The 25,479-nt window shown below is 40.3% G+C and overlaps 1 protein-coding gene and 1 long non-coding RNA gene across 2 annotated transcripts in view; one reads left to right on the top strand and one right to left on the bottom strand.

Annotated features, from left to right (window-relative positions):
* The window catches only part of slc4a4a (solute carrier family 4 member 4a), a 229,100-nt gene that overhangs the window by 115,334 nt on the left and 88,287 nt on the right, over window positions 1-25,479 (bottom strand). Inside the window, 1 exon segment of the mRNA XM_034170791.1 lies at window positions 23,962-24,038. Coding sequence (XP_034026682.1) covers window positions 23,962-24,038 — 77 coding nt within the window.
* Window positions 341-25,479, top strand: LOC117510893. Its single transcript, XR_004560837.1, has 3 exons — window positions 341-352; window positions 8,879-8,886; window positions 25,299-25,479. It is a non-coding gene; the product is annotated as an uncharacterized LOC117510893 (long non-coding RNA).

Raw genomic sequence — 25,479 nt, 5'->3', positions numbered from 1 at the left:
ATCGAATGGTGTCCACTCAGTTGTGCCTTACAGTTTTGAAAAAAATTTGATCAAACAAAGCAGCAGTCTCTGAGCCATTCCTAAACAATGAAAAAACGACGAGAGGGTGGGCGACTCCTCACTCAAAGACTGCCCACAGGCGAATGACATAACCGACAGGCGTGAAATAACTCTCGAATGCCCACGAGGGTTCAAGCATGTCTGATGTAATCACACGTGATTCAAATCCATATGGTTTTGAAAAAAATAATAAGGTCGGATACTTTTCTAATAGACCTCGTATTCTCAAAAGGATGAGTCTTTGCGGTGGAACGAAGGGCAGAGATTCTCCAATTTGTCAAAATTTTGAAATGTTCAAAAACAATGTTCCTCTAAGAAAGACTGGAAGGGATTTGCATATTTCTCCCTCTACTGTGCATAATATGGTTAAACAAATAAAGGAATCTGTGCGAATTTCAATGCATACAGGACGCAAGCCTAAGCTGATCATCTGTGATCTCCAATCCCTCAGATGGCACTGCATCAAGAATCATCATTCATCAATAATCAATAGCTGATATAACCACATGGGCAAAGCATTGCCTTGGGAAACCTTTGTTAAGTGCTATAATACAGAGTTACATCCACAAACTGTCTGCAATGAATCAGAAGCCAAAGAAAATGTAAGGATCACTGGTGTTTTTTTGTTTTGTTTTTTCTTTCTGATTTGGGGTTGCATAATAAGCATCACATGAATTCAGAATCAATGGAATTTAATATCAGTAAAAACTAGTAAGCCACAAAGGGGAAACACTACCAGCAGATCTAGTCTTCTCATCTATTAAGGATCTAAAAAAACAACTTTTCTGAAAGCCAGAAAAGGTGAGGTTTTACATGATGGATTGGGTAAGGTATCGTTCACACTGCAGCTGACAGCGTCTCAGTTCTGTCTTCACTCATATATGTGACAAATCTGATGTTTTCTAATCAGCAAAAAATAGAAAATAAGAAACAGTGAAATAAAAAAGTCAAACAACCAGTACTTTTGAATGATGCCCCAGCTCTTAAATACAGAGCCCATCTTAGCACTAGATAACACAATGTGTATGCCACAATTGGATGTAGGTTATGTCCAACTCTGCTTGAGTATTTAGAGAGTGGGTAATAGTGGCTAAAACACAGAGTGTAAAAAGATTGTACTTTTTTGTTATCTCTAAATTTGTCATTAGCCTGCCCTTTTATAAAGAGCACTGAAGTAGTTTCTAATGAGTTTAAAACAGATCTAAGCCAACACAAAAGAGCACACCACTGGACAGTAACCACAAAAGCTCCCTGAGATGAAGCAGTGAAATAGTAAGGTGAAGTTTGAAATTTTTCCATGAGTGTTCACTTTTATTTTGTTAAGTGATTGTTTTTGATTCAGTTTAGTGTTCATGTGAGCTGTTAGTTGCAGCTGATTTTGCATTATACAAGTATAAATCAAATAAATTAAACTGAATAAATTGAATACTGTATAAAAGCAGAGTGTAGTGTATTGTGAACCTGCTTAATAAACACTATTTAAATACCACAATACACTGTACACAACATACACCAGGTTTTTGGTGTTTTATGGTCCAATCAACTTCTGCTTATACACAATATCAGTACACCAGTACTAAGCCTGAACACCTCATTTCAAGAACCAATTTGTGCAAAACTTGGCAAACATTGGGTTTGGAATTTCACAGGTCAGGTCAAATTTGCCAAAGGTCATTTACAAGGATCAAGGTAAAAAGTCAAAATTTAAGTTTTTAAGTTGATTTGCACCAAACCTGATACACATATGGAGCAGGGTTCTGACATCTCCCAGCAAGGACACATTCATAAAAAGGCCAGTCACTGGAGCCAAAGACATGTCTGCCTGACTGTTTGTTGGCCTACTCCTCCCAGGTCCTTTTGCTGATTTCAACCAAACCCTGTGTATTAAAGTGACCTTAAAGAATTTATTTTGGAATCTGATTTTCAAGCTGATTTGGACCAATTGTGGCACCAGAGCACAATCATTTGGGTGCAGGTAAGGGCCACTGGGGACAAACATCAGTTTGGCATACTGTCTTCATGCTTGTGGGTACATTTACCTAGTTGTTTTAACACAAAAACAGTTCTTGAAATGAACAATGGATGGGCATGGTACCATGTGTGCCAAATTAATTTAAATCTGAACAAAGCTTATCAGTGAGTATAAAGGTTTTTGGATGTCACCGAGAGTTGCTAGTGGATCAGGTAGACTGCAAGTCAAGCAACCTTAATTTAACGTGTGAATAAGGACTGTCCTCTCGACATAATAAAAGTACTGTGACAATTTATCCATCCACACAACCTCTGAGAGAACAGATCTGGGTGGATGTTTTGTGACTTTCATGTAATTTGCATTTGGTGTTCAATCAAAGATCAGTGTGCTGTTATGTAACGATATCTGATGGTCATTACGACGCAGTGACAATATATTCAGTTATTTCTGTGTGAAGAACGTTAATATAGGAGGCATCATTCAAAACTGAGCAGCATCCTGCAGTGTGAACACAGACCAGAGTCAGTGAACTTACTAAGCCAGTCCATGCTGGTACTCCTTTGAGTCTCCAAGTCCTCCATTGAGATGCGACCCGATAGGCAAGTCATAGAGGTCTCAAGAGGACTATGTGCTTTTTGTGGCAGGTTTTCAAACCAGAGCCAAGGAAGAATGAAAAAAAGCAGAGGAAAAAGCAATATGAAAAGAAGGAAGAAGCTGACAGAGAAACCGCTGAGGCAAAGCATGACGATGTTAATCAGACAAAATCACTGAAGAGCGAAGGGTGAGAGAGGTGCCGTAAAATGAGATGATTTACAGAATGAAAGCGTGCATTAAAAACATCTGATGATGTACTTTATCCTTGCAAAGTTGTAACTGATCACTGATTACGAGTAAGGCTCAGGACTATGATCTCAATAAGGCGTTTATGTTTTTGCTTTGAACACAACACACACCATGCTTTCAATCATCATAAATCTGCCTCATAAATATGATAACACATAATAAATACCTCTAACAGTAACAAATAAATTACAGTCAATACAGTGAAACACCAACTCACAACTTTCATTTCCCTAAAGCTGATTGTTGTATCACTTCTTTTGTTTATTTGCACTTTTTGTTGTTGCATAGACATAAATGACGTTCTGGTTGTGCTGAATTTGTGAGATAACCTTCTGCAGAACAAAGTAACAGGCCGCGTGCTGTGTGAATGCTACATTCCAATTTAAAATCAGATTATCTCTATGTCACAATCACATACAAATAATCATGTTAACATCATTCTGAAGATTCTAAATTTACACAACTGTGAATTATGAGCTAAAGTGCCCAAATTGTCATATGTTACCAAAAACTGATTCAGTTTTATGATTCTTCAAGGTGATGACCTTTAATTGCCAATGTTATACAATCATTCACTGACACTATAGTAGAAAAGCTTGAATCTTCGACTGGACTGGGTTGTTTGACGCGAGGACGTTTCGCTTCAAATCGCAGAAGCTTCCTCAGCTAAAATTCTTGCTCTGGTGGTCTTACTTCTGTCTTGACTCTTGTAGAGAAGAATAATCAAGAAGTCACAAAAACTGGAGTTTTAAACCTAACCAGACCCCTCCTACCGAGAGGCAGACTGCTATATAGGCTAGTGACTAAACAATAGCTCTAATTAGCACCTATTGTGCTCTAGTTAGCACCCTCCTAATGACAGGGCAGCTGTCCCTCCTAATGATGGAATGGACCCTCTCATGATGGCTCCCTTGTCGACTCTGCTGATGACGTGAATGACTCATTACCATGAACAAAAGACTGAAACTGCTTTGACCTGAGTACCCCATTGTAAACAGGGGATAAAGCGTGTCTCAGACCCCCCTCCCTGGTTAAGGCTGGGTTTCAAACGTTTCACAAAGAATGCCTCCTTGACCCCTCTCTCAAACCATTTCTTCTCTCTGGCTAATATTTTAACTTCCTTGTCCTCAAATGTGTGGTTAGTGTCTTTAAGGTGGAGATGAACTGCAGACTGAGTTCCACTGGTGCCCTCTCTGTGGTGCTGGTATAGCCTTTTGTGTAAAGGTTGCTTAGTCTCACCTATGTAGTGTTCGTTACAGTTTTCCTGACATCTGATAGAATACACTACATTGCTCTGTTTGTAACTAGGGATCCTGTCCTTAGGGTGAACTAATTTCTGTCTCAAGGTGTTAACCGGTTTAAAGTAAACTGGGATTTTGTGCTGTCTGAAGATCCTCTGTGCAAGAAACCAGAGCAAGAATTTTAGCTGAGGAAGCTTCTGCGATTTGAAGCGAAACGTCCTCGCATCAAGCAACCCAGTCCAGTCGAAGATTCAAGCTTCTCTACTGTGGAAACCACCTGGACAACTGAGACCCTACACAAAAACACTGACACTATATTCACGTTACACCCTAAAGTGGAATCAGTGGAGACCTGGGAGGTTTTCACAAACTTATAGACATGTTTGCTTGCATTGATCTGGGTTCCATTTTCATTATTTTTCCTGTCACAGAAATTACACTTTTTGTTGTTATTGACTATGATGCAAGCAAATTGTGTTTTTGCTGCAATTTTACAGCAGAGTTGCATTCACACTGGTTATTAAAGGAAAAGGGATAACGCCAAGACCAAACTATCAAAAATAATTCAGTCTTATGTGTAATGTGAACACAGGCTAATCTGTGTAGAGTCTGCAGTTAGTAGCACCTACAACATTTACAGGTAAAAGTAATCTTATCTGTGCAGTTAGCAAGCTACAGTTAGTGGATGTTAGAAAAGTGATTGTTTTCGATCCATAACCAACTAACTACAAAGCAGGTTAATGAAAAAGTCATTGGACCTAAGACTTTTATATTTATTTACCACATATTAACACAAGTTTTTTTTTGTTTTGTTTTTTTTTAGCATTGACTGAAGAAAATGTCGAAATTATAAAATTATCACATAATTCCAAAATGTGACAAAAACTCATCATTCAGCTCATGATTTTGTTTAGTTATCTTTGCTGTAATTCTTGAAAGACTGCACCAAACTGGCATGAGTATTACCATTTTCCTGGATGGTAAACAGCCTACTTGCACTGGAGACTGTTTTGCCAATGTCTGCCAAAGAGCGCAGGTTGGACTTCTTGGTTTGGTGGCGATGTTTCCGTAGCAACGTGTACATCACCTTCTCCCTCAGTTCCTCCTTTAGTTGGCCCATCTCTATCTGGTTATCAGTGATCAGCTCTAAAGATGTCAAGAGAGGATGGAGAAGAAAAACAATGATTGTATCATACTACAGTTTGAGAAATGTTTGTCTATTTGTACCCCTACTCTTCCTAGGTCCTTTGGAAGACTCCCATCAAACATGGTATGTGGATGAAGAATGACCCGGGAATTGTTCATAAAGGGTTTGTTTCAGCAAAGGAAAAGGTGATTGGCTCAATGGCCAACAACTTGATTTTTTACTTCAAAGTCCATCAAATGTGGCACACAGATGAAGATGGGTTCTGGAATTGCCCAGGTCACATCAAATTTACCAAAGGCCAGTAACTGGTGTAAATGGTCAAATTTGATGTTTTTCATTCCCATTTGCACCAAAATTGGGACACATGTGGAAGTAAGTTCCAGAATTGCTCAGCAAGGTCAAATTTGACAATGGTTAAGGTCATGTTTGCCTGCCTAATTGTTGTCCTTATCCTCTAACGTCTGTTTGTTGATGTCTACCAAACTTAATAAAGTATGTCAATGAAGGCTGACCCCAAAATTACTCTAAATTCATTTTGGTACAGGTCAAGGTCAAGGAATTTGATGCAAGTGGTACTCTTCCCCTAAGTCTCCCTAAATAACAATGAGTAAGAATGACACGAACATCACCAGGACTCTAGCATTTTGAGCCGTCTAAAAAGGTAATTATTTACTTGTTTACATTGTCAAGGCTTGATAAAACAGTTGTGTGTTTTTTCCTTCTTGTCTGCCGCTGTTACAGTACGTATTTATTCCTATGTTTATAACAGATTTACCTTCTTGTTATAATCATTCAGACAAGCTACGCTCTGATGCGATCCGCTGACGTCACACTCGCCCCGTTCACTGCTTGTTTACTCCAATCAACTTGTCCAAGTCCAGCAAATGCTCCAGAGGCTGTATTGTTGGTGTGAATAGTGATGCCGACGGCCCGTATGCACTTCACTTATGACCACAATGCAGATGCCGTGCACGCGCAACATGTGCGCGATGCATCATAATACATCCATAATACTGCTGTGATAATCGCAATGCGTCAGATCCGTTTCCTCACTACATGCGTTATACAACCGTGATTGTTCATCATATATTCACTATATATTATTAATATATCCGTAATTCATACTGGGACATTTGTCATTTTTGGCCATTTTTGTTGCGGATGACAATGAACGCCCGTATTGGTATACTCAATTCATGTGCAATTAATCCTCTCCCCAGTGGGACAAGGCCCTTAGTCTTGAACCTGGACAATCATAAACCAGACGGGGGGGGGTAATTTTAATCAAAGAAACAAGGTCAAATCCATAACAGTCTGTGATATTTTTTTTTCTTGATCCCACAAATGTGAAATGACCACAAATCCAGATCAGGAACTAGAACTTACCAATAACCTGTGAAAGAGTGGAAGCTTCCATGTCCAGCATGATGCTGCCTTTCTCAATGCATTTCCGCAGTTCAAAAAGGCTGTTCAAGCCCAACGTGGCCACATGGGGCTTACTCCAACGTTCACCTCCTTCTTCTACCTTTTCTTCAAACTTGATCCACCTGAACAAGGAGAACACAGAACAAAAGTACTCAACTCTGACATACACTGACATTTTACCTTGGAAAACATTTTCAAGGTCAAAGTCCTGTTAGAAGTGGCTTTTCATAAACTAAAATATAACACAAAAGTATAGATCAAAAAGGCTTTTCAATGTTAAAATAATAAAATATCCACCAAATCCTCATTACGGATCAGATGCAGATCAAATTTAGTCTATTCATTGAGCGTGCCAGTTTGCACGTCATTGTCACAAATGAGAGTGATTGATGCACTTTTGATTGAGATATAATGCAAAATGTACACCAAATGGGCTTTTCCATATTCAAATATCCACAAAATCCACAATCTGGATCAGATCCAGATCAAACTTTGTCAGGTGAAAGTGAGTGACAGTCTGCACCTCTCATTCAAATATGATGGTTATTGGAGCACACTTGATTAAAACATAATGTAAAATATACATTAAACAGGATTTTCAATGCTAAATTCAAATGGCCACAAAATCCACAATCCAGTTCAGATCCAGATTAAATTTTGTCAGGTGATAGTGAGCGCCAGTCTGCACCTCACTTTCAAATATGAGAGTGATTGGTGCATATTTGATTGAGATATAATGTAAAATCTATCTATAAAGCAAGAAGCTTCTGTGTGTGGGTATGTTGCTCGCATATCTCTCTGACTATTTGTCAGATCAGCCTCAGCTTTTGGATATGGCTTGCACATGGCAGGTTGATATGAATCCTTTATTATGAGAATTTTGGGAACTAACCTTATTTTTGATAAACATTGTAACATTCATACTTCCAAGAAGGTGCACTCCGTTTAGCTAATTCTGACCAAGAGCTGAAACTGCAATGTCAGGGTTTTTCACGTTTGTTTGCAAATAATATCAAGTCTGGCTAACTGATGTTACTGGTAGCAAAGTTAAACAGCATCAGATAGTTAATACTGCTCACACTATTTCACAGTAAAATGTTAAATGCACTGTAAATCCAAACAAGTTAGCAGAACTCAAAAATACTGAGGTGATCAGTTGACATAATATTTTTAGTTCATGAACTTAAAGTCAATTGCTCTCAGAACATAAAAGTTTGATATATGCTACTTGTACCTCATGATTACAATTAAATTAAGTGTCTTTAAGTAAAAGTAAGTCCTTTCAGCTGCTCCCTTGGTTTTCACTCAGGGTCATCACAGAAGATGTGAAGTGGATCTGCATGTTGAGCTGACACAAGTTTTACACGAGCTGCCCTTCCTGACACAACTCCACATTACATAGAGGAATGTGGCAGGGGTGGGGTTTGAACCAGGAACCTTCTGCACCAAAACGAAGTGCACTAACCACTTGGCCACCACCGCTGCTGAAGTGCTCACTAAGTCAACACAAATATTTTCATATATAATTACTTAATTCTTTTAAGTTCTGCTTTAGTTATATTTTAAAGTTTGCTTAATTAATATAAAGTAATTGAAGTCAATCAAAAACTCTGAGTTTAATTTACTCAAAAAGCAAGACGATGTTACACAAACTTGAAATATTTAAGTAAGTCAAACGTTTTCTTAAAACTTTGAGTTTACACTACTTAATCTTTTTAATTAATTTGAACATTTGGGTTTAGAGTGTGCCAGCATCCCAGCAAATATTTTACTGTGAAATGTATGCTGCGACAGAGTTTAACTTGACAACACTGAGGAGATGTTGGCTAAAATCCATTTTTGCTAATTTCCCACAATTTGGACAACGTTTCAGGAAGTACATGAGATGAATAATAAAGTAATAAAAATAAATAATAAAAATAATATGCTGTAGACAGTGTTGGGCTTGTTTGCTTTCTTCACCTCTATTAGCTTAACAGATGGTGCGATTGTTAGCTGGTAAGTTTCAATCTGTGTGTTTTTTCCAGTGTTGTTTTTCTAATTGTGTTTTAGCTTCCTGGTTTGTAACAAAAATACGCGTTGCAGACCGACGGTCCAATATGAGAAAATATCCAACCGGTAATGAGCCAATCAGAGCACGTGTAGCATCGCAGCCATATAATAAAATCTTATATTTGCTGTGAGTTCAAGTTTAAACTGTCTCTTCCAACAACCTGTTAATAGGAATCCTTTTATTGTCATATAATTTAAAATAACACTGTTTTTTTAAATAATATGAAATACAATATTCAAATAATAATACAATGTAACATACCAATCAAAACATAGACCCAAATAGATAGACATACTGATTCACTTTCTTTCTTTCTTTCTTTGTCCCCAAAGGGAAATTTCAGTTGTCATAGCAGCCAGGTACCTCAAAAACATAAAAGTAAAAATAAAACAAAATAATAGAAACAATAAGTATAAGTATAAAAATACAAACAAGCAATAGGAAAAACACAGGTAGAAACACATATGTGACATTTAATTTAACTTTTATTTAACCAGGTTAGTCCCATTGAGATCCAATTCACCAAACTTGCATGTCTTTAAATGTGGGAGGAAACCACAGAAGTCAATATAACAACTATAGTCTGCAGTCGCACTGAGCCGTGTCCTGGCAAGGAAGCGTGGTTGCCATTTTGGATCCTGGCAACTCAGTAGGCAGCGCGCATAGACACTCAATTAGTCACGTCAAGAAACAGGTGGAATATGCCAGAAAGTTGCGCATGTTGGCAAAGCACGAAACGGAGGAAGAAGGGAAACAACATTTCCTTACATAAGTCAGTGGTTTTGCTTATTCTTGTTACTTATCTGTGACATTTGGTTGATAAACAGGTGTATGTTGCCTGCCATGCCTGTCTGAAGACACAGACCAATAACTCTTATGGTTAGTTGACATTTTCCCCTGCTAGACCGATGTTAATATATTTGCCGTTAGTGATTAAAATTGTTCGACAAGATCGCTGATTTTTTTATTTTGCGCCTTAAATAACCGAGCCGCTGCTCACAAATTATAATGACCCGCGCTGTGATATTCATAGTCACATCCTCACACATAGATGTGCACACACACCACTGACTTCATGAATGAAACTCGGTCAATAAAGGATAATTGTGTTAAAAAAAATATATATATATAAAAATATATATATATATATATATATATATATATGGACCTCCCGATCCACACACACCTCCCCCAGCTCCTCCGGGGGAACCCAAGGCATATGGACCTCCCGATCCACACACACCTCCCCCAGCTCCTCCGGGGGAACCCCAAGGCGTTCCCAAGCCAGCCAAGAGATGTAGTCCCTCCAGCGTGTGTGTGTGTGTGTGTGTGTGTGTATATATATATATATATATATTGTAATGGATTGATGAGCTGCATTGCGCTGAACACAGCAGCAGCAGGATGCTGCTGATTTTTCTCAGCTGGAACAGATCAGATCTGTGTAACTTACAACACTAATATTTGGGAATGTGTGGGTATCAGTGGTGGGCACACTTCCGATAATCTGATAACAGATAATTATCGAAGATAATGTTTTCTTTATCGGATTATCTTTTTAGATAACTTTAAAAACCATTATTGGATCAATTATCTTCCGATTAATCTTTGTCCGATAACTTTTAAACCAATAAAGAAAATAAACAAAGCTGAAACAGCGACAAGCGTTTTTAAAATTAGTTTAGCACTCACCTATTAAAAGTTTTGTAACAGACGCACAGCTATAACCTTTACAAACAGAAGAGAGTCGCTTGGATAAATGCATCTCAAGCCTCTGCAGACAAAGGAGAAACAGTCCAAAAAAAACAAACAAACATTTTCTTTAACACCATACCGATATGCTGGCGATATCGCCTAAGTCATCAAGAGGCATACATTTTTAACTTATGGTTCAAATTTTAACCAAACTAATTTTGGACAAGTTATTTAAATTACTGTCATGTCTGAAGTTTTATTAAGTGAAAATATCAGATATATGTTTTAGTTTTAAAGTAATGTGCTAATTTTTTTTATCGGTTATCTGTAACTTCTGATACATTTTTGGGTGGTTTATTGTTTTATCTTTATCGAAGGTAACTTTTCAGTTATCTGATTATCTGTTATCGAAGTTAATTTTTTGGTTATCTGTGCCCACCACTGGTGGGTGTCACAGTAAGTTTAACACTTTCCTTACCAAGGTTGGGTAGGATTACTTTGAAAGAATACATGTGGATTACATGTATGTATGTACATACATTTGGATTACTTGTAATCTGATTACTTTTGGATTACATTTCAAAGTAATCCTATGCAACCCTGTTCCTTACATAATTTAATGTAAATTATTTTTACCGGCTCGATATCCAGGTCAGAATGGCCACCAAGTATTCACAAGGTATTTTGGAGGTTAGAACTTCACTAAGAGCCACATTATGACTTAGAAACTGCAATGTGGCTCAGGTAGATTTGGAGCTTTAGTTCAGTAAGTTAAAAAAAATGTCAATTGGTTAATATTAAAGATGAAGGTGAAGGTCACTGTCAATGGTCAAGGACTCTATGTATTTTGTTTTGGCTCACTTTTGGCCAAATCAAGAACAGAAACAACAGCAATAAACCTCCTGTCATTTTTTGCACATTCAAAGACACTAATTGGTGGGTCTACTCCCGAGTGCTGCGGAGTGTTGAAGTATTCATGAGTGACTCTGCCACTGGGCTTGTTAACTCCATGTGACCAAAAGAAAAATAATTTAATGCTGACTTGTGATTATGCAGATAACCTACTTTATACTGACCTATCATGGGGTACTGAAATTATTATTTAGCTGCAATTTTGATGGTAATTTTGATAAACTAAGTTTATCCCCAGATTCCCAACATGAAGCAAATGAGAGTCCCTAAGACTCCCCCTGGCTGGGATGGCAGTCATACTTAGGTTATTTCCCTATTTAAGGCCAGTACCCGTTCCAACGGGGTGGACTGGGACAGTGCAGAAGAAGTCTTGTCCAAGGACAGAGACAGGTTGTACAACTGGGGAATCGAGCCCAGGTCTGCATACTGGTACTCCAACTTCTTTTCCCACTGAGCTACCTGCTATACAGTTATATTTGGGCTATTAGTGAATATTTTATGTTACCATGGGGAGGCATGGGTCTTGAGACCAGAGGATCATCAGTTCAAACCCCAGCCTGACTGGAAATATCCCTAAGGACCCTTGGGCAAGGTCCTTAATCCCCAAGTTGCTCCTGGTGTGTAGTAAGCGCCTTGCATGACATGTGTTAATTTCATGGCATCATTGTAAAGCGCTTTGAGCTTCTGATCTATATAAAAGCAGTCCATTTACCATAAAGTCAGACATTACAAGGATTTTTTTTTTCATCTGTCTCTGTTATACTTCTAAAAATTTAATAAATGTGAGATGAAAAAAGCAATTTGAAACATTAGAGTTGGACAGTGTTTTTGGATCATGAAAATAATCGATTCTTGAAGCACTAATTGAGTAAAAGTCAGTGGGACAGACATTCAATACAACTTCAAATATGCAATCGGGAGCTGCAAACCTGAAACTTCAGAGGGAACACTAAAGAGTTGGGGTTCTGACCTTGCTGTCTCTTTCCACTCCATTTCCTGTCCATCCACCGACAGAAGTTCATCCAACTCTGTAAAAAGCTGAGGGAGCGTCGAGCCATCATCATCCTCTCCAAGGATAATCGGATCCTCTCAGCTGCCGGTGTGAGACTGTGGAAAGAGGGAAAATACTGCGGTTCATAGGATGACAATGGTGAATATTGCAAAAGGTTTGGGCACTGGTTTGCTCTCCTCAGCTGGACTCATCCCGTTGATGTCAGGAAGAAGTGGAGATGATGGATCTTTCACAGTCACCTCCTTCCTCTCTCCACCAAGTCATCATCCTTGTCATCCTTCTCTTCTTGGTTATTGTTACTGGACATCATGTGTGTTTCCCTTGTATCAGCAGGTTTGCCCCTCATATACCAGTCTGTACGCTACTGTTGCTAATTGGCGCAGGAGTCACAAAACAGCAACCAGACCCTCATTAGAGTTTAGATGGAAGTGATTGCTGCTCTCAGTAGCCTGAACCAGCACTTTGTGAACCAGGTCGGAGGGGGCGATGGGGTTTAGTGGTTCTCTTGGTGCCAGTGTACCCCCAGACTAGCGCCCCCTGCTCCCGCCCCCTGTCCTTCTGCTCAAACAGGCCTTCCTCATTGGTCTTCAAGCTTTGGCACACTGGTCCTGGAGCCTCACATTGAGAATTAGGAAATAGTTCACAAAACTGCCCTATTCTTTACCAGCAGGACTTGGCTTTAATGTTCCTTGACTTCTCATTTGATATTTTGAGAGCCAATAGAATTTCAACCAGGTTTGATTACAATATAACACTATTCACACATCACAAAATGAAATCTCTATATAAACTGGAATCACTACCCACATGTGTGCACATGCATGTAGAAAACCAAATATGTGTCATCACTCATCAAAAAAGTACAAAATGCTGAACAATGCATGGTGCATCATTAGATTTCAAAAGTGCTATGTGGAAATCAATGCAATATGAATGAGATTTATACATGGTTAAAGTGACGCAAACATTGGCCCCTGTCCCTCTATTGTCCATTATTTAATTTCATGTAGAATCACACTGATTGATCAATTATGGCTGCAGTCAAAGTAATGAGGAATCTTACTTTGCTGTGTCAGTCAGTGAATTGAAGTATAACCTGAAAAAGGGAAGGTTTACGCTGAACACCAACATGCGTTACCATCATAGACAAGCTATGTGCACTCCTTTCCTGCTGTGATCACCTCCAAACAAACATGCAGGGTACAGATGATGTTTTGGCTTTGCACTCCATCACCATGAGTTAAACAAAATAAAATCTTAAGGCATGAAAATGTTGAACATCACACATCTCTTTGGTCCAAGATGGCTTGACTCCAACTGAACTACTGCTGGTCCATCATCTTGGATTTTGCAGTGGTAGGCCAAGGCAGGTTATACTTCTCACTCTCAAACTGATAGATACATAGATTGATTGGAATGGCATAACCTGAGATACATGATGGGTGGGGGTGGGGGGTTAGATGCAGTACATCCGGAAAGTATTCACAGCGCTTCACTTTGCCCACATTTTGTTATGTTACAGCCTTATTCCAAAATGTAGTTCATTTTTGTCCCCAAAAATTCTACTCACAACACCCCATAATGACAACATGAAAAAGTTTTTTTTTTTAATTCTTGCAAATTTATTACAAATAAAAAACTAAGAAATCACATGTGCATAAGTATTCACACCAATACTTTGTCTCAATACTTTGTCGATGCAAGTTTGGCAACAATTACAGCCTCAAGTCTTCTTGAATATGATGCCACAAGCTTGGTGCACCTATCTTTGGGCAGTTTTGCCCATTCCTGTTTGCAGCACCTCTCAAGCTCCATCAGGTTGGAAGGGACATGCTGTTGCACAGCCATTTTCAGATCTCTCCAGAGATGTTCAATCGGATTTAGGTCTGGGTTCTGGCTGGGCCACTCAAGAACATTCACAGAGTTATCCTGAAGCCACTGCTTTGATAATTTGGCTGTGGGCTTAGAGTCACTGTCCTGTTGAAAGATGAACAGTGACCCCAATCTGAGGTCAACAGCACTCTGGAGCAGGTTTTCATCCAGAATGTCTCTTTACATTGCTGCATTCATCTTCCCTCAATCCTGACTAGTCTCCCAGTTACTGCTGCTGAAAAACATCACCACAGCATAGTGCTGCCACCACCATGCTTCCATGGTGCCAACACCATGCTTTGTTTGAGAAAAAAGTCATGTTTCCCCTTAACTGCCTGGAAGCTCCTGATAACTGCTACCTTCCTGCCCTTACTGGACTACGGCGATATCGTATAAAGGTGCGCTTCAACTAGTTGCTTACAGTCCCTGACCCCACTGTATTACTGTGCCTTAAGATTCATCACTGGCTGTCGCCACCTCACACACCACTGTGAGTTGTATGCCACAGCTGGCATGCCCTCTTTGACTGCAAGGCGATATACACATTAGATGACGCTGTTTTACAAGACTCTTATTGGACTGGTTCCGACCTATTTATCTAGTTTACTTCAGAGATCGGGAAGCCATTATGCTCTGTATTCAAACGTCATGTTAAGTTTCCGTGTACCTCGTGTCGGCACTGAAACGGGAAAGAAGGCTTTCAGTTTTTCTGCTCCCTCTGACTGGAATGTCCTCCAGTGTGAACTGAAACCGTCTGGGATAATGTCTTTGAATCCCTTCTGCTCTGTTTTAAGAGATCGCAAATGGAATCTTTTGCACCATGCCTGTGTCTTTAAATTCTAATCTGTTTTTTCCCACACATCATTACAACTCACAATGACCAAGAAGATTCCATTTTATGTGTTATTAACGTTCTCTTGATGAAGTTAACCTGTCTATTATGACGTGTGCTGCTGCCTTTCTTGGCCAGGTCACCCTTGCAAAAGAGGTCTCGATCTGAATGGGATTTTAACTGATTAAATAAAGGTTATTATTATTATTATTATTATTATTATTATTATTATTATTATTATTATTATTATTATTATTACTGTAGGGATGGTGCCTGGTTTCCTACAAACATGATGCCTGGCATTCACGCCAAAGAGTTCAGTCTTTGTCTCATCAGACCAGAGAATTTTGTTTCTCATGATTTGAGAGTACTTTGGGTGCCTTTTGGCAAACTCCAGATGCCATGTGCCTTTCACTAAGGAGTGGCTTCCGTCTGGCCACTCTACCATACAGGCCTGATTGGTGGATTGCCGCAAAGATGACTGTCCTTCTGGAAGGTTCTCCTCTCTCCCCAGAGGAATGCTGGAACTCTGAGAAATTGACCATTCTGATTCTTGGTCACCTGCCTGACTAAGGCCCTTCTCCCCTGATCACTCAGTTTACACAGGCAGCCAGCAAGAGCCCTGGTGGATCTGAACTTCAACCGGTTACGGATGATGGCATCTTCAAAGTAGCAAAATGTTTCTGTAACTTTCCCCAGATTTGTGTCTTGAGACAATCCTGTGTTGGAGGTCTACAGACTATTCTTTTGACTTCATGCTTGGTTTGTGCTCTGACATGCATTGTCAACTGTGGGACCTTATATGCAGACAGGTGTGTGCCTTTCCAAATCATGTCCAATCAACTGAATTTACACCAGGTGGACTCCAGTTAAGCTGAAGAAACATCTCAAGGACGATCAGTGGAAACAGGATGCACCTGAGCTCAATACTGAGTTTCATGGCAAAGGCTGTGAATATGTATGTGCATGTGATTTCTTAATTATTTTTAAGAAATTTGAAAAAAAAATCTAAAAATGAAACCTTTTTTCACATTGTCATTATGAGATATTGTGTGTCAAATTTTGGAGGAAAAAAAATGAATTTATCCATTTTGGAATAAGGCTGTAACATAACAAAATGTGAAATTGTGTGTGCATTGTGTGTGCATTGTGAAAAATTTCCAAATGCACTGTAAAACGTTATAAAATTAAAATGAAATCAAGCTGCCTTAGGAAATTTTTTACAGGTCACATCACTTCATTTGTACTTTTAGTGCAATACGAGGTCTGTGATAAAAGTAACAGACCTTATTATTTTTTTCAAAAACCATATGGATTTGAATCACGTGTGATTACATCAGACATGCTTGAACCCTAGTGGGCATGCGAGAGTTTTTTCACGCCTGTCGGTTACGTCATTCGCCTGTGGGCAGTCTTTGAGTGAGGAGTCGCCCACCCTCTCGTCGTTTTTTCATTGTTTAGGAATGGCTCAGAGACTGTTGCTTTGTTTGATAAAAATTTGTTCAAAAACTGTAAGGCACAACTGAGTGGACACCATTCGATAAATTCAGCTGGTTTTCGGTAAAAATGTTAACGGCTGATGAGAGATTTTGGTCTGGTAGTGTCGCCGTAAGGACGGCCCACGGCGCCTGACGGCGATCTGCACTTCGAGGCGGCAGCGTCTCGCTGTTTCAAGTTGAAAACTTCCACATTTCAGGCTCTGTTGACTCAGTAAGTCGTCAGAGAACAGAGAACTTTCAGAAGAAGTCGGCATGAGGAGTTTATTCGGACATTCCATTGTTAACGGACATTTTGTAATGAAAGAACGTGCGGGCAGAGTCGCATGTTGGGCCGGACCCGAGCGGGGGGTCGCGACAGGAAAAACATCTCCGTTGGAAACCTTAAAGGACAAGTTGTTGTGTGGGCCGCTGAAGAGGAGGTACTGCTGGCCCACCACCACCAGAGGGTGCCGCCGCCCCACAGGAGCAGCCTCGGTAACAGCTGTCACCCATCACCTGAGACAGCTGACGGCAATTATCACTGGGGTATATCAGCAGGACGGCATCTCCACCTCATCGCCGAGATATCGTTCTACCTGGAAGGTAATAATCTCAGCTGACTGCTTGACAGTAACCTTTGTGATTTTTGTGAGTGATTGCAGACTTTTTTCCCCAACGAGAGGTGGAGGCAGCTTCCCTGCCGTACAGGTTGCTGGGTGCAAACGCGCCCACGTTAATTGTGTTCTTGTTCCTCGCCAGCAGTACCAGGTCCGACACGCGGAGGCAGTGGCCACCTGGGAGTTCGGAACTTGGCGGCTCCAGTATTCCCGGGGTCCTGTGGCGGAGGAAACCATGTGGTTCCGGTTCTACTTTGGAGAGGCGTCTCCTATCTTCGAGCCTGCCCACACGACACCTTCGTGAATTGAACTTTGTCCATTGTTGTAATTTGTTGTGTTTGTTGTGCACGTTCGCAACAGTAAAGTGTTGTTATTTGACCTATTCCATTGTCCGTTCATTTGCGCCCCCTGTTGTGGGTCCGTGTTCCTACACTTTCCCAACACAAGTTGGAACATGCCCAAGCTGTTAAACAATTTCTCAGTTACTCACTTGTTGAAAGCCATCAAAAGCCGCCTGAATTTTACAAATGGTTTTCAACACGGAGGTGTTTTTCCTGTCGCGGCGCACACAGATTTGCCGAGTCGTCACGGAAACGATTTGGCGAATTTGCGCGCACGTCTTTCATTACAAAATGTCCTTAAACAGTGGAATGTCTGCATAAAGTCCTCATGCCGGCCTCTTCTGAATCTTCTCTGTTCTCTCACGATGTCCTGGGTGAATTAAGCCTTAAATTAGGATGTTTTCAGGTCAAAACAGGCCAACGACGGCGCCTGGAAGCGCTGCGCGACGTCCAGCTCTGTGGGAAGTCCTTACACCGACAGAAACACCCCATAATCTCTCATCAGCCATTAAACTTTTCACCGAAAACCATCTTAATTTCTCGAATAGTGTCCACTCGGATATTCCTCACAGGTCCAGAAAAAAGGTTGATAAAGCAACGCACGCCGTCCGCAGCGGCTATTCAGACAAAGAGATTCCGAGGGGGGTGGAGCACTCCTCACTCAAGGCCTGCCCACAGGCGAATGACGTCACCGACACGCGTGAAAAAACTCACGCATGCGCACGAGGGTTCAAGCATGTCTGACGTAAAAACATATGAATCAAATCCATTTATTTTTTGAAAAAAATAAAAAGGACCGCTTTTTTCATCACAGACCTCGTACTTTCACTCAACAGGCACCAAGTGCACTTGGTGCCTGTTTTGCCCCCATGGTAGGATTTGGGGGCAAAATTAAGTAAAGTTCTAGGGCATGGTTTTGCCTGTTCTGTCAAGAGATTAGGGTTGATGTGCATCTGTGGGAAAGTACCAACCACTCCCCTGCTCACAGCTTGTGGGTGTATGTTTTGCAGAAACTCTAATTGTCTAATTCTCTAACAAACTCTAATTCTAATCCTACCATTGATGGTTGGTGTCACCAACCTGGGCAAAGGTTTGGCCTGGGCCCCTCTGAGTTACTTTATTCTTGATATCTGTCTGTATGTTTGTCTTTACTTGGTTCACAGTCTCAATACAAGAATTTCAGTCTTCAGTGTTTGACAAGCAACAATCCAACATTGTAATCTTGACCTACATAGAGGTGGGGGGGCAGAAAATCAGATATAAGGCTAAATCCCACTGGACATTCCATTTACCATCACATTCAGTCATTCACTGACTGACTGAGTCAATGGCCCAGAAGAATGTTTGAAGTTCCTTTTGATTGTGTTTTCTGAGGCACAACAACCTGCACAAGCCAGACGAGCAGCTGTAAGATTACTAGGTGTGGGACAAACCTAAACTGTCTGCTGGCATTCATACACACACACTCACACACACCACCCACAAGCTGCAATGAGCTTAAGTCACCTCAACCTGTCTAATAACACCTTCAGTAGAATAATTTACATGTGCATTTTACACATTTAACTGACACTCTTAGCCACAGAGATTTACACTGATTACAGTCACCAACTGAACCAAGTTTTGAAACAAAAAAAACCTCATACAGCTATGGAAAAAAATGAAAGACAAACAATAGGAAGCAGTCCAAAGTGCAGACCGCCTTCTATTGTCCTTAAATGTGCCTGTAGCATTTGACCTGATGGACAAATAAAGACAAGTCTCTTTTCCATATAAAGAAAATAATAATTATTTTCATGTGTTTTGCAACATGAATTACACCAATCAGACATGTCATCTTTGTAGGCTGCTTCTCCCTGTAATTGACAGGCTTGTAAAAATATTGTGGTGATTTTATTCTTTATTAGTTACATTTTCTTTTTCTTAGCTAGCTAGCTTGTCTTTCTATTGTGAACTGAATAAAACCACTGTGCCTTTGTGTGCTAAAAAGTGCTGATAAACCAATATTGAGACAGGATGTGAAAACATGTTTTGTTTTGTTTTTCTGATGATTCATGTAACTGAGACAAGGTCAAGTTGTTTTTTCTCATTGAGGCAGGGGTGACACGTGCAGCCAATCAGGATGGGGGGGGGGTTTGTATGATATTTCCTTTTTAGGTCATGATCAGCACTGGGATACAAGAAGAAACAAGGCTGCACTGTACACAGGACGAGAAGTGGACCAATCAAGAAAGAATACAACATCTTAGCGTAGTAATGTTTAGACAGAAATATATATATAGTATATATGGGTTCAGGGAGAGGTAGATGGGTTTCCTGGTCAGAGCCTGATTGCTAGGGCAATCTAAGCCTTGAACCCAAAGACTCTCTGTTATTGTTACTTTGGCTCATTCTCTATATTAAAGGTGATGTCAAACTGAGAACTGGACTGAGTCCTGGTCATCTTTCCCTCTCTCATCAGCGGACATGTGGGGTGTGACCGAGGTAAATTGCTAAACAATTTCATGTTGATGTTTTGGGTTTACAGTTGTGTGATACTGTACTAAAAGGTCCGCTCCAACAGCACACACAAAAAAGTTCTGTCTGAATGGAGAAAAATGAAAAGGTCTCTTTAATTGTAAATATACCATTATTGCTATAATATTTTTACCAGCAGCACACAACTTTTTCCACCTGCAGCAGTGACAAGGTCAAAAATGGATGCTTTGTCTTTCAGAAGAAAAGATAGACAGCAGTGCAGATAATCACCCACTTTTAAACAGGTAATGTAATTAATTTATTGTCTGTTTCTTTTCTTCTATTGTTTAATGGGTGTCAATAACCCGCCACAACTGGTCTTGAATGTTTGAGTCTTTGGATAGCGTCAAAGAAACATTGCAAAAAAAAATGTAAAAGTTAAAGATTTGCTTTACACTGGCCTTTTTGCTGTGTGTTTGTGGGGGGATGAGTAAAAATACACACAAATCAAATCATGAATTGGGCCTGATTGTGTTTGAAGTACAAAATATCCTTGCAGTATAAAAGTGTAAAATGTCTTGAATGCAGTAAAGCCATGTTTATATAGTATGTACATGTGACCAAGAGACCTCTTTTGTTATGGAAGCTCACAAATGTTTAGAAAGTGACACTGCACATCTGTGCTTTTGTGCCAAACACCATGCTGAGCTGTGACGGTGTCAGTGCAACAACGTCCCACTCGAGGAGTTACGAAGAGGAAGGTGGGCCGGGGTGACGCTGGGGGGAACGGGAGAGAGCAAGCATAAAAAGAAGGGATAGAAATGAAAATCTCATCATTCAAACACAATTTCAAAGCTCTGGGTGCTGTAGCCAAGAGCCATGGCCGTACAAAGAGGACTTTGTCCCAGCAGCAGAGGCTCATGGGATATGGGACAGAGGAAGAATGCCCGCTGCCCGGCAGAAAGCTTCGTGTGACTGTGTCACTAAAGGCCTGCTCAGTCTTAGTCTTGACATGCGTCCTACACAAATACCTTCTATCTCCTCTGACCTTTTTGAAATATGTATCGCAGCTCAAAGCTTCATGGGATGTGGGTCAATGTGACAGTACACACAATGACAGTGCAACTACAAATCACCTCATTCACAGCGAGGGCAGAATCACTGAGGGTGCAAGAACTGTTTTCTGTGCCATCAAGTGTGACATTCAGTATGCAGCGCAGTGAGCGCGCTTTGGACTGAATGCAGAGTGACACCCTGAGGGCCATTCACTGAGATTACCGCTACATTTATCCCCAGATCTTGGAGTCCTGGTATTAAGTTGTGATAGCTGTTGTGATGAGAATGAACAAATACCAGCTGGGACAACTGGCTTTAGGCAATCCTCTCATGGTTACACTTACCACTGTATGGTAAGGTCACTGAACAGAGGCGTTTGGCAAATCTGATATCTTTGCAGGACAACAAAGGCCCAAGTCTTTAGAGTTCTGGTGCTTACTGTCTCCCTGGATGGCCGTGACACTCAGATGTGAACCAGTGACCTAAGGTGATGACTGTAAGTCTTTGATAGCACTGTAAGACTCTTCTGAGGATTCTTGGATACTGCTAGAATTACGTTATGTCCAACACATTTTTTACTCCATACATTCACATGTTGAGGCAAACTATTTTTTTTAACTGAACATCAATAAGTGACTAGTTGGATAGCCCTGCTCATCATTTAGTAATGTGCGTAGAAATGCTAACTCTAACTCAAACCTTAACTATGACCATATCCATAACCCAAACATAGATGAATGTTCCCCCCAATGATCCAAAAGGGAAGCAGATAGTCCTGAGTGTTATGAGAGATAAATATCGCTGCCTGTCAAACCTCAACCTCCATCCAACCTGATGGAGGCTGAGAAGCCCTGCAAAGACAAATGGGCAAAGATAGATGCGCCAAGCTTGTGGCATCATATTCAAGAAGATGTGAGGCTGTAATTGCTGTCAAAGGTGCATCAACAAAGTATTGAGCAAAGGGGTGTGAATCTTATGTACAGAATTGGTAGAGTTCATTTAAACTATTTGGTTTCCTTGCATTAAACTATTTGGTTTCCTTGCACAGACATTTTAGTGTAGTCTACAAATTTCAACAGAGCTGAGGTCAGGGCTTGGGGAAGAGCATTTCATTAGCCTAATGTTAGCCTGCTTTATCCAACCCACAACCAGTTTTGAGGTATGTTTGGGATAATTGTCCTGTTAGAACACACAATTGTTCTGGCTGTTGATCTTAGGTGACAATGAAGAATTTGGAGGTAGCCCACTTTGTGCAATACACAAGTAACACAAATCATGTTCTGGTGAAAAAATAGCCCCAGAACATGATGCTACCACCACCACGCTTGACAGATTGAAAGCCTCACCTTTAATCCTCCAGACATACCTCTTGCCATTGTGGTGCAATAGCTCAGACTTTGTCTTATCTGACCATAAAACCTTTCTCTACAATGCATTTGGCTTTTCCATGTGAGTAGCTGCAAATTTTAGTCTAGCTTTGAAGTGTTGATTTTGGAGCAGGGGCCTCTCTTGGTCAGCACTATCTCAGTCCATGGCGATGTAAAACTAGCTTCACTGTGGACAGTGATGCTGGTGTTCCATCAGTTTTGAGTTCATGGCAGACCTGAGCCTTGGTGGTTCCTGGGTTGTTCCTGAACATTCTAACCAATTTCTTCTCATCTGAGGGTGACACTTTGAGTCTTAATCCTGACCTTGGAAAATTGGTGACACATCTGATGAACTTGCACTTACATACAGTTGTTTGAATGGATGATCTTGGAATCTACAACTGTTTAGAAAGGGCTGCAAGAGATATTCCCAACTTGTGCAAATCTACAATTCTCCTTCTTAGATCTTCACTGAGTTCCTTGGACGTTCCCATTGTTCTGAGCATTGGTCAGTCCAATGAGTGTTGTCAAACACATCTTTTTATGTTGGCAAAGAGAAACTACCAAGATTTAAGTGAACATATGTATGTATATGGACAACCCCCTGCCCCGGCCATGCCACAAACATAAATTACAGAAACAATTCACAGAACAATTCACAGACGAATATACAAGAATTGCTGTTGGTGCACAGGACAGGAGGGTCGCCAACACAAATACAACTCCCATCTCTGGATGGAGCTGCACCTTAAACCACCGTGCTACCCCCTATGCAGGCTATCACAAAATATAAATTAACGTACTGTACACAAAACAGTTCATAGCATGTGATGAAATGGTTTCTCTACAGAAAAATATGCAAGTTGAATTATGCCAAGTGGCCAAGTGGTTAATGCACTTCGTTTCAGTTCAGAAGGTTCCGGGTTCAAATCCCACCCCTGCCACATTTCTCCATGTAAGGTGGAGTTGCGTCAGGAAGGGCATCCGGCGTAAAACTTGTGCCAATTCAACATGCAGATCCACCTTGGATTTGCTGTGGCGACCCCGAGTGCAAACAAGGGAGCAGCCGAAGGGACTACTTACACAAAACAGTTCATAGCATGTGATGAAATGGTTTTCTCTACAGAAAAATATGCAAGTTGAATTATGCCAATTATATGTGAAAACAATATTAATGTCAACAGGAGTTCGCACAAGACCGTAACTGTGCCAAGGCAGGTGCATGTTGGGAACCCGAAAGACTATAGTGGTTAAATTGCTAGCTGTGCTAATTAGGATGTACTGGTTCAAAAATGACCTTATTATGTTCATTCATAAGCAAATAATGTATTCTGCAACTAGTTAAATAGAGTTAAGTATAATAGTATATAATGTATGCTATAATATATAGAAGTAAGTTCTATATAGGCCCTGAAAGACCATATAATGTTTAAAATGCTAGCTGTGCTAATTAGCATGCAGCTGGTTCAAAAATGACTTTATTAAGTTTATATATATATATATTATTATATAATATTATATATATTAATATATATAATATATGTGTGTGTGTGTGTGTGTGTGCTATTAATGCTTACTCACCTGGTCTTTTTCAGGTTTGTCAGAAATGTCATTCATGCTACTTGAATTAAGGTTCCGGTGAGATGGGGTGGGACTATCTGTTAAAACATAGTTCATTTCAAAAATTAGTTCAGTGTCACCATCAGCAGAATGTAAGAAGTGAGTGGCAGTGACAAAACAGAAACAGTGGCCCAGACACTTTGCTCCCTGAGCGGAATCATCATAACAGCCCAGCAAACAGCCCGCTTCATGCAAACAGTGGGAAAAAGCCCAAAGAAACCCAGAGCACCATTTACCGTTACCCAAAAAACAAAACAAAAAAAAAAAACAAGGGCAATATGAACTCTAACCTGCATTGACGATCCCAATTTCAAACCTGTGCAATGCTTTAACAAGGTGTAATTTACAGTCGTGCCAATTTACAGTCCTTGTGCCATTATGGAGACTCTGCCCCCTGGTGGCCACAATTATCATCAAAGTGCACAACATCAAATTTGTCCAAGGAGGGGGGACCTTGTGTACCATGTTTCACCTTGACATGCTAAACACCTGGCTTACGTAGAGTTGCCTTGTGCTGCGTATCAAGTACGCTGAATGGCTGCGTAATTTGCGCGCAGAGAGGAGAAAAAACCTTATGCGCAGGGGAGGAGAACCTTGGCTCCATAACACTGTACAGCCACAGTTTCACTGATTATCACCTCTTCATCATTATCTCAACAACAGATATCTGAAGCTTTTGGGCAATAATCATTTCAAAAAATCATTACATAATTTCAGCATTATTTCATCATAAAAAGACGGAGGAAGTGATCAAGCGCCGTGGCTATACAGCTGCTAGCTGATGCATTCACTGCGCATCGGTCATTTCAAAGTGGTCACCGAGTTTTGCTTAAAAACTGACTTTAGAATGATTTAAGAGGTTTTACCATCTGATTCATCTGATGGTTTTAACCCCATTAATCCATATGATCGCTTTTGGTTTAGAGACTCTGTCTTAGACAGCGTCTGAGCTACGAAATAACACAATGCGCAGTGGAGGCAGGGCAGACCAATTTTTAGGGGCGGACCATTCGGTCTGCGACACCGGATCATTTTAGTGAGTGACTCAGAGTACCCAAGGTCATAAAATGCACCCTATTTACCACCACTACCAAAGATGATGCTTCGGAACAGTATTGTTGTTCCCACCTTATGCTGGTTATGCTGAGTGGAAAATGGAGGCCATTAACGTCAAAAACAAGATGCATGCATCCCCCTTTACTTTCTGTAAAATTTTAATAAATTAATTGTATGAATAAATTCATTCAATTCAATTCATTCCATTTTTAACAAAAAAGTGTTTATTACTTGATCACGAGTCTGAACAGCAGAACACCACCACCTGCACAACACGGCATACAGACGTGAAAATGTCAGAGTACAAACACTGGTACCACTGCACTATTCATAGGGTCTGTTCCCTTAGAATTGTGGGTAATACTATCCTTGTCAGTATGATGCAGCCAATAAATAGAAGTTTCTTTATGCGGCTACATAATT

This window comes from Thalassophryne amazonica, chromosome 5 (assembly GCF_902500255.1).
Source record: "Thalassophryne amazonica chromosome 5, fThaAma1.1, whole genome shotgun sequence".
Classification (NCBI taxonomy): domain Eukaryota; kingdom Metazoa; phylum Chordata; class Actinopteri; order Batrachoidiformes; family Batrachoididae; genus Thalassophryne; species Thalassophryne amazonica.
Note: the sequence above shows the minus strand (reverse complement) of the source record. Positions and strands in the feature narration are given on the sequence as shown.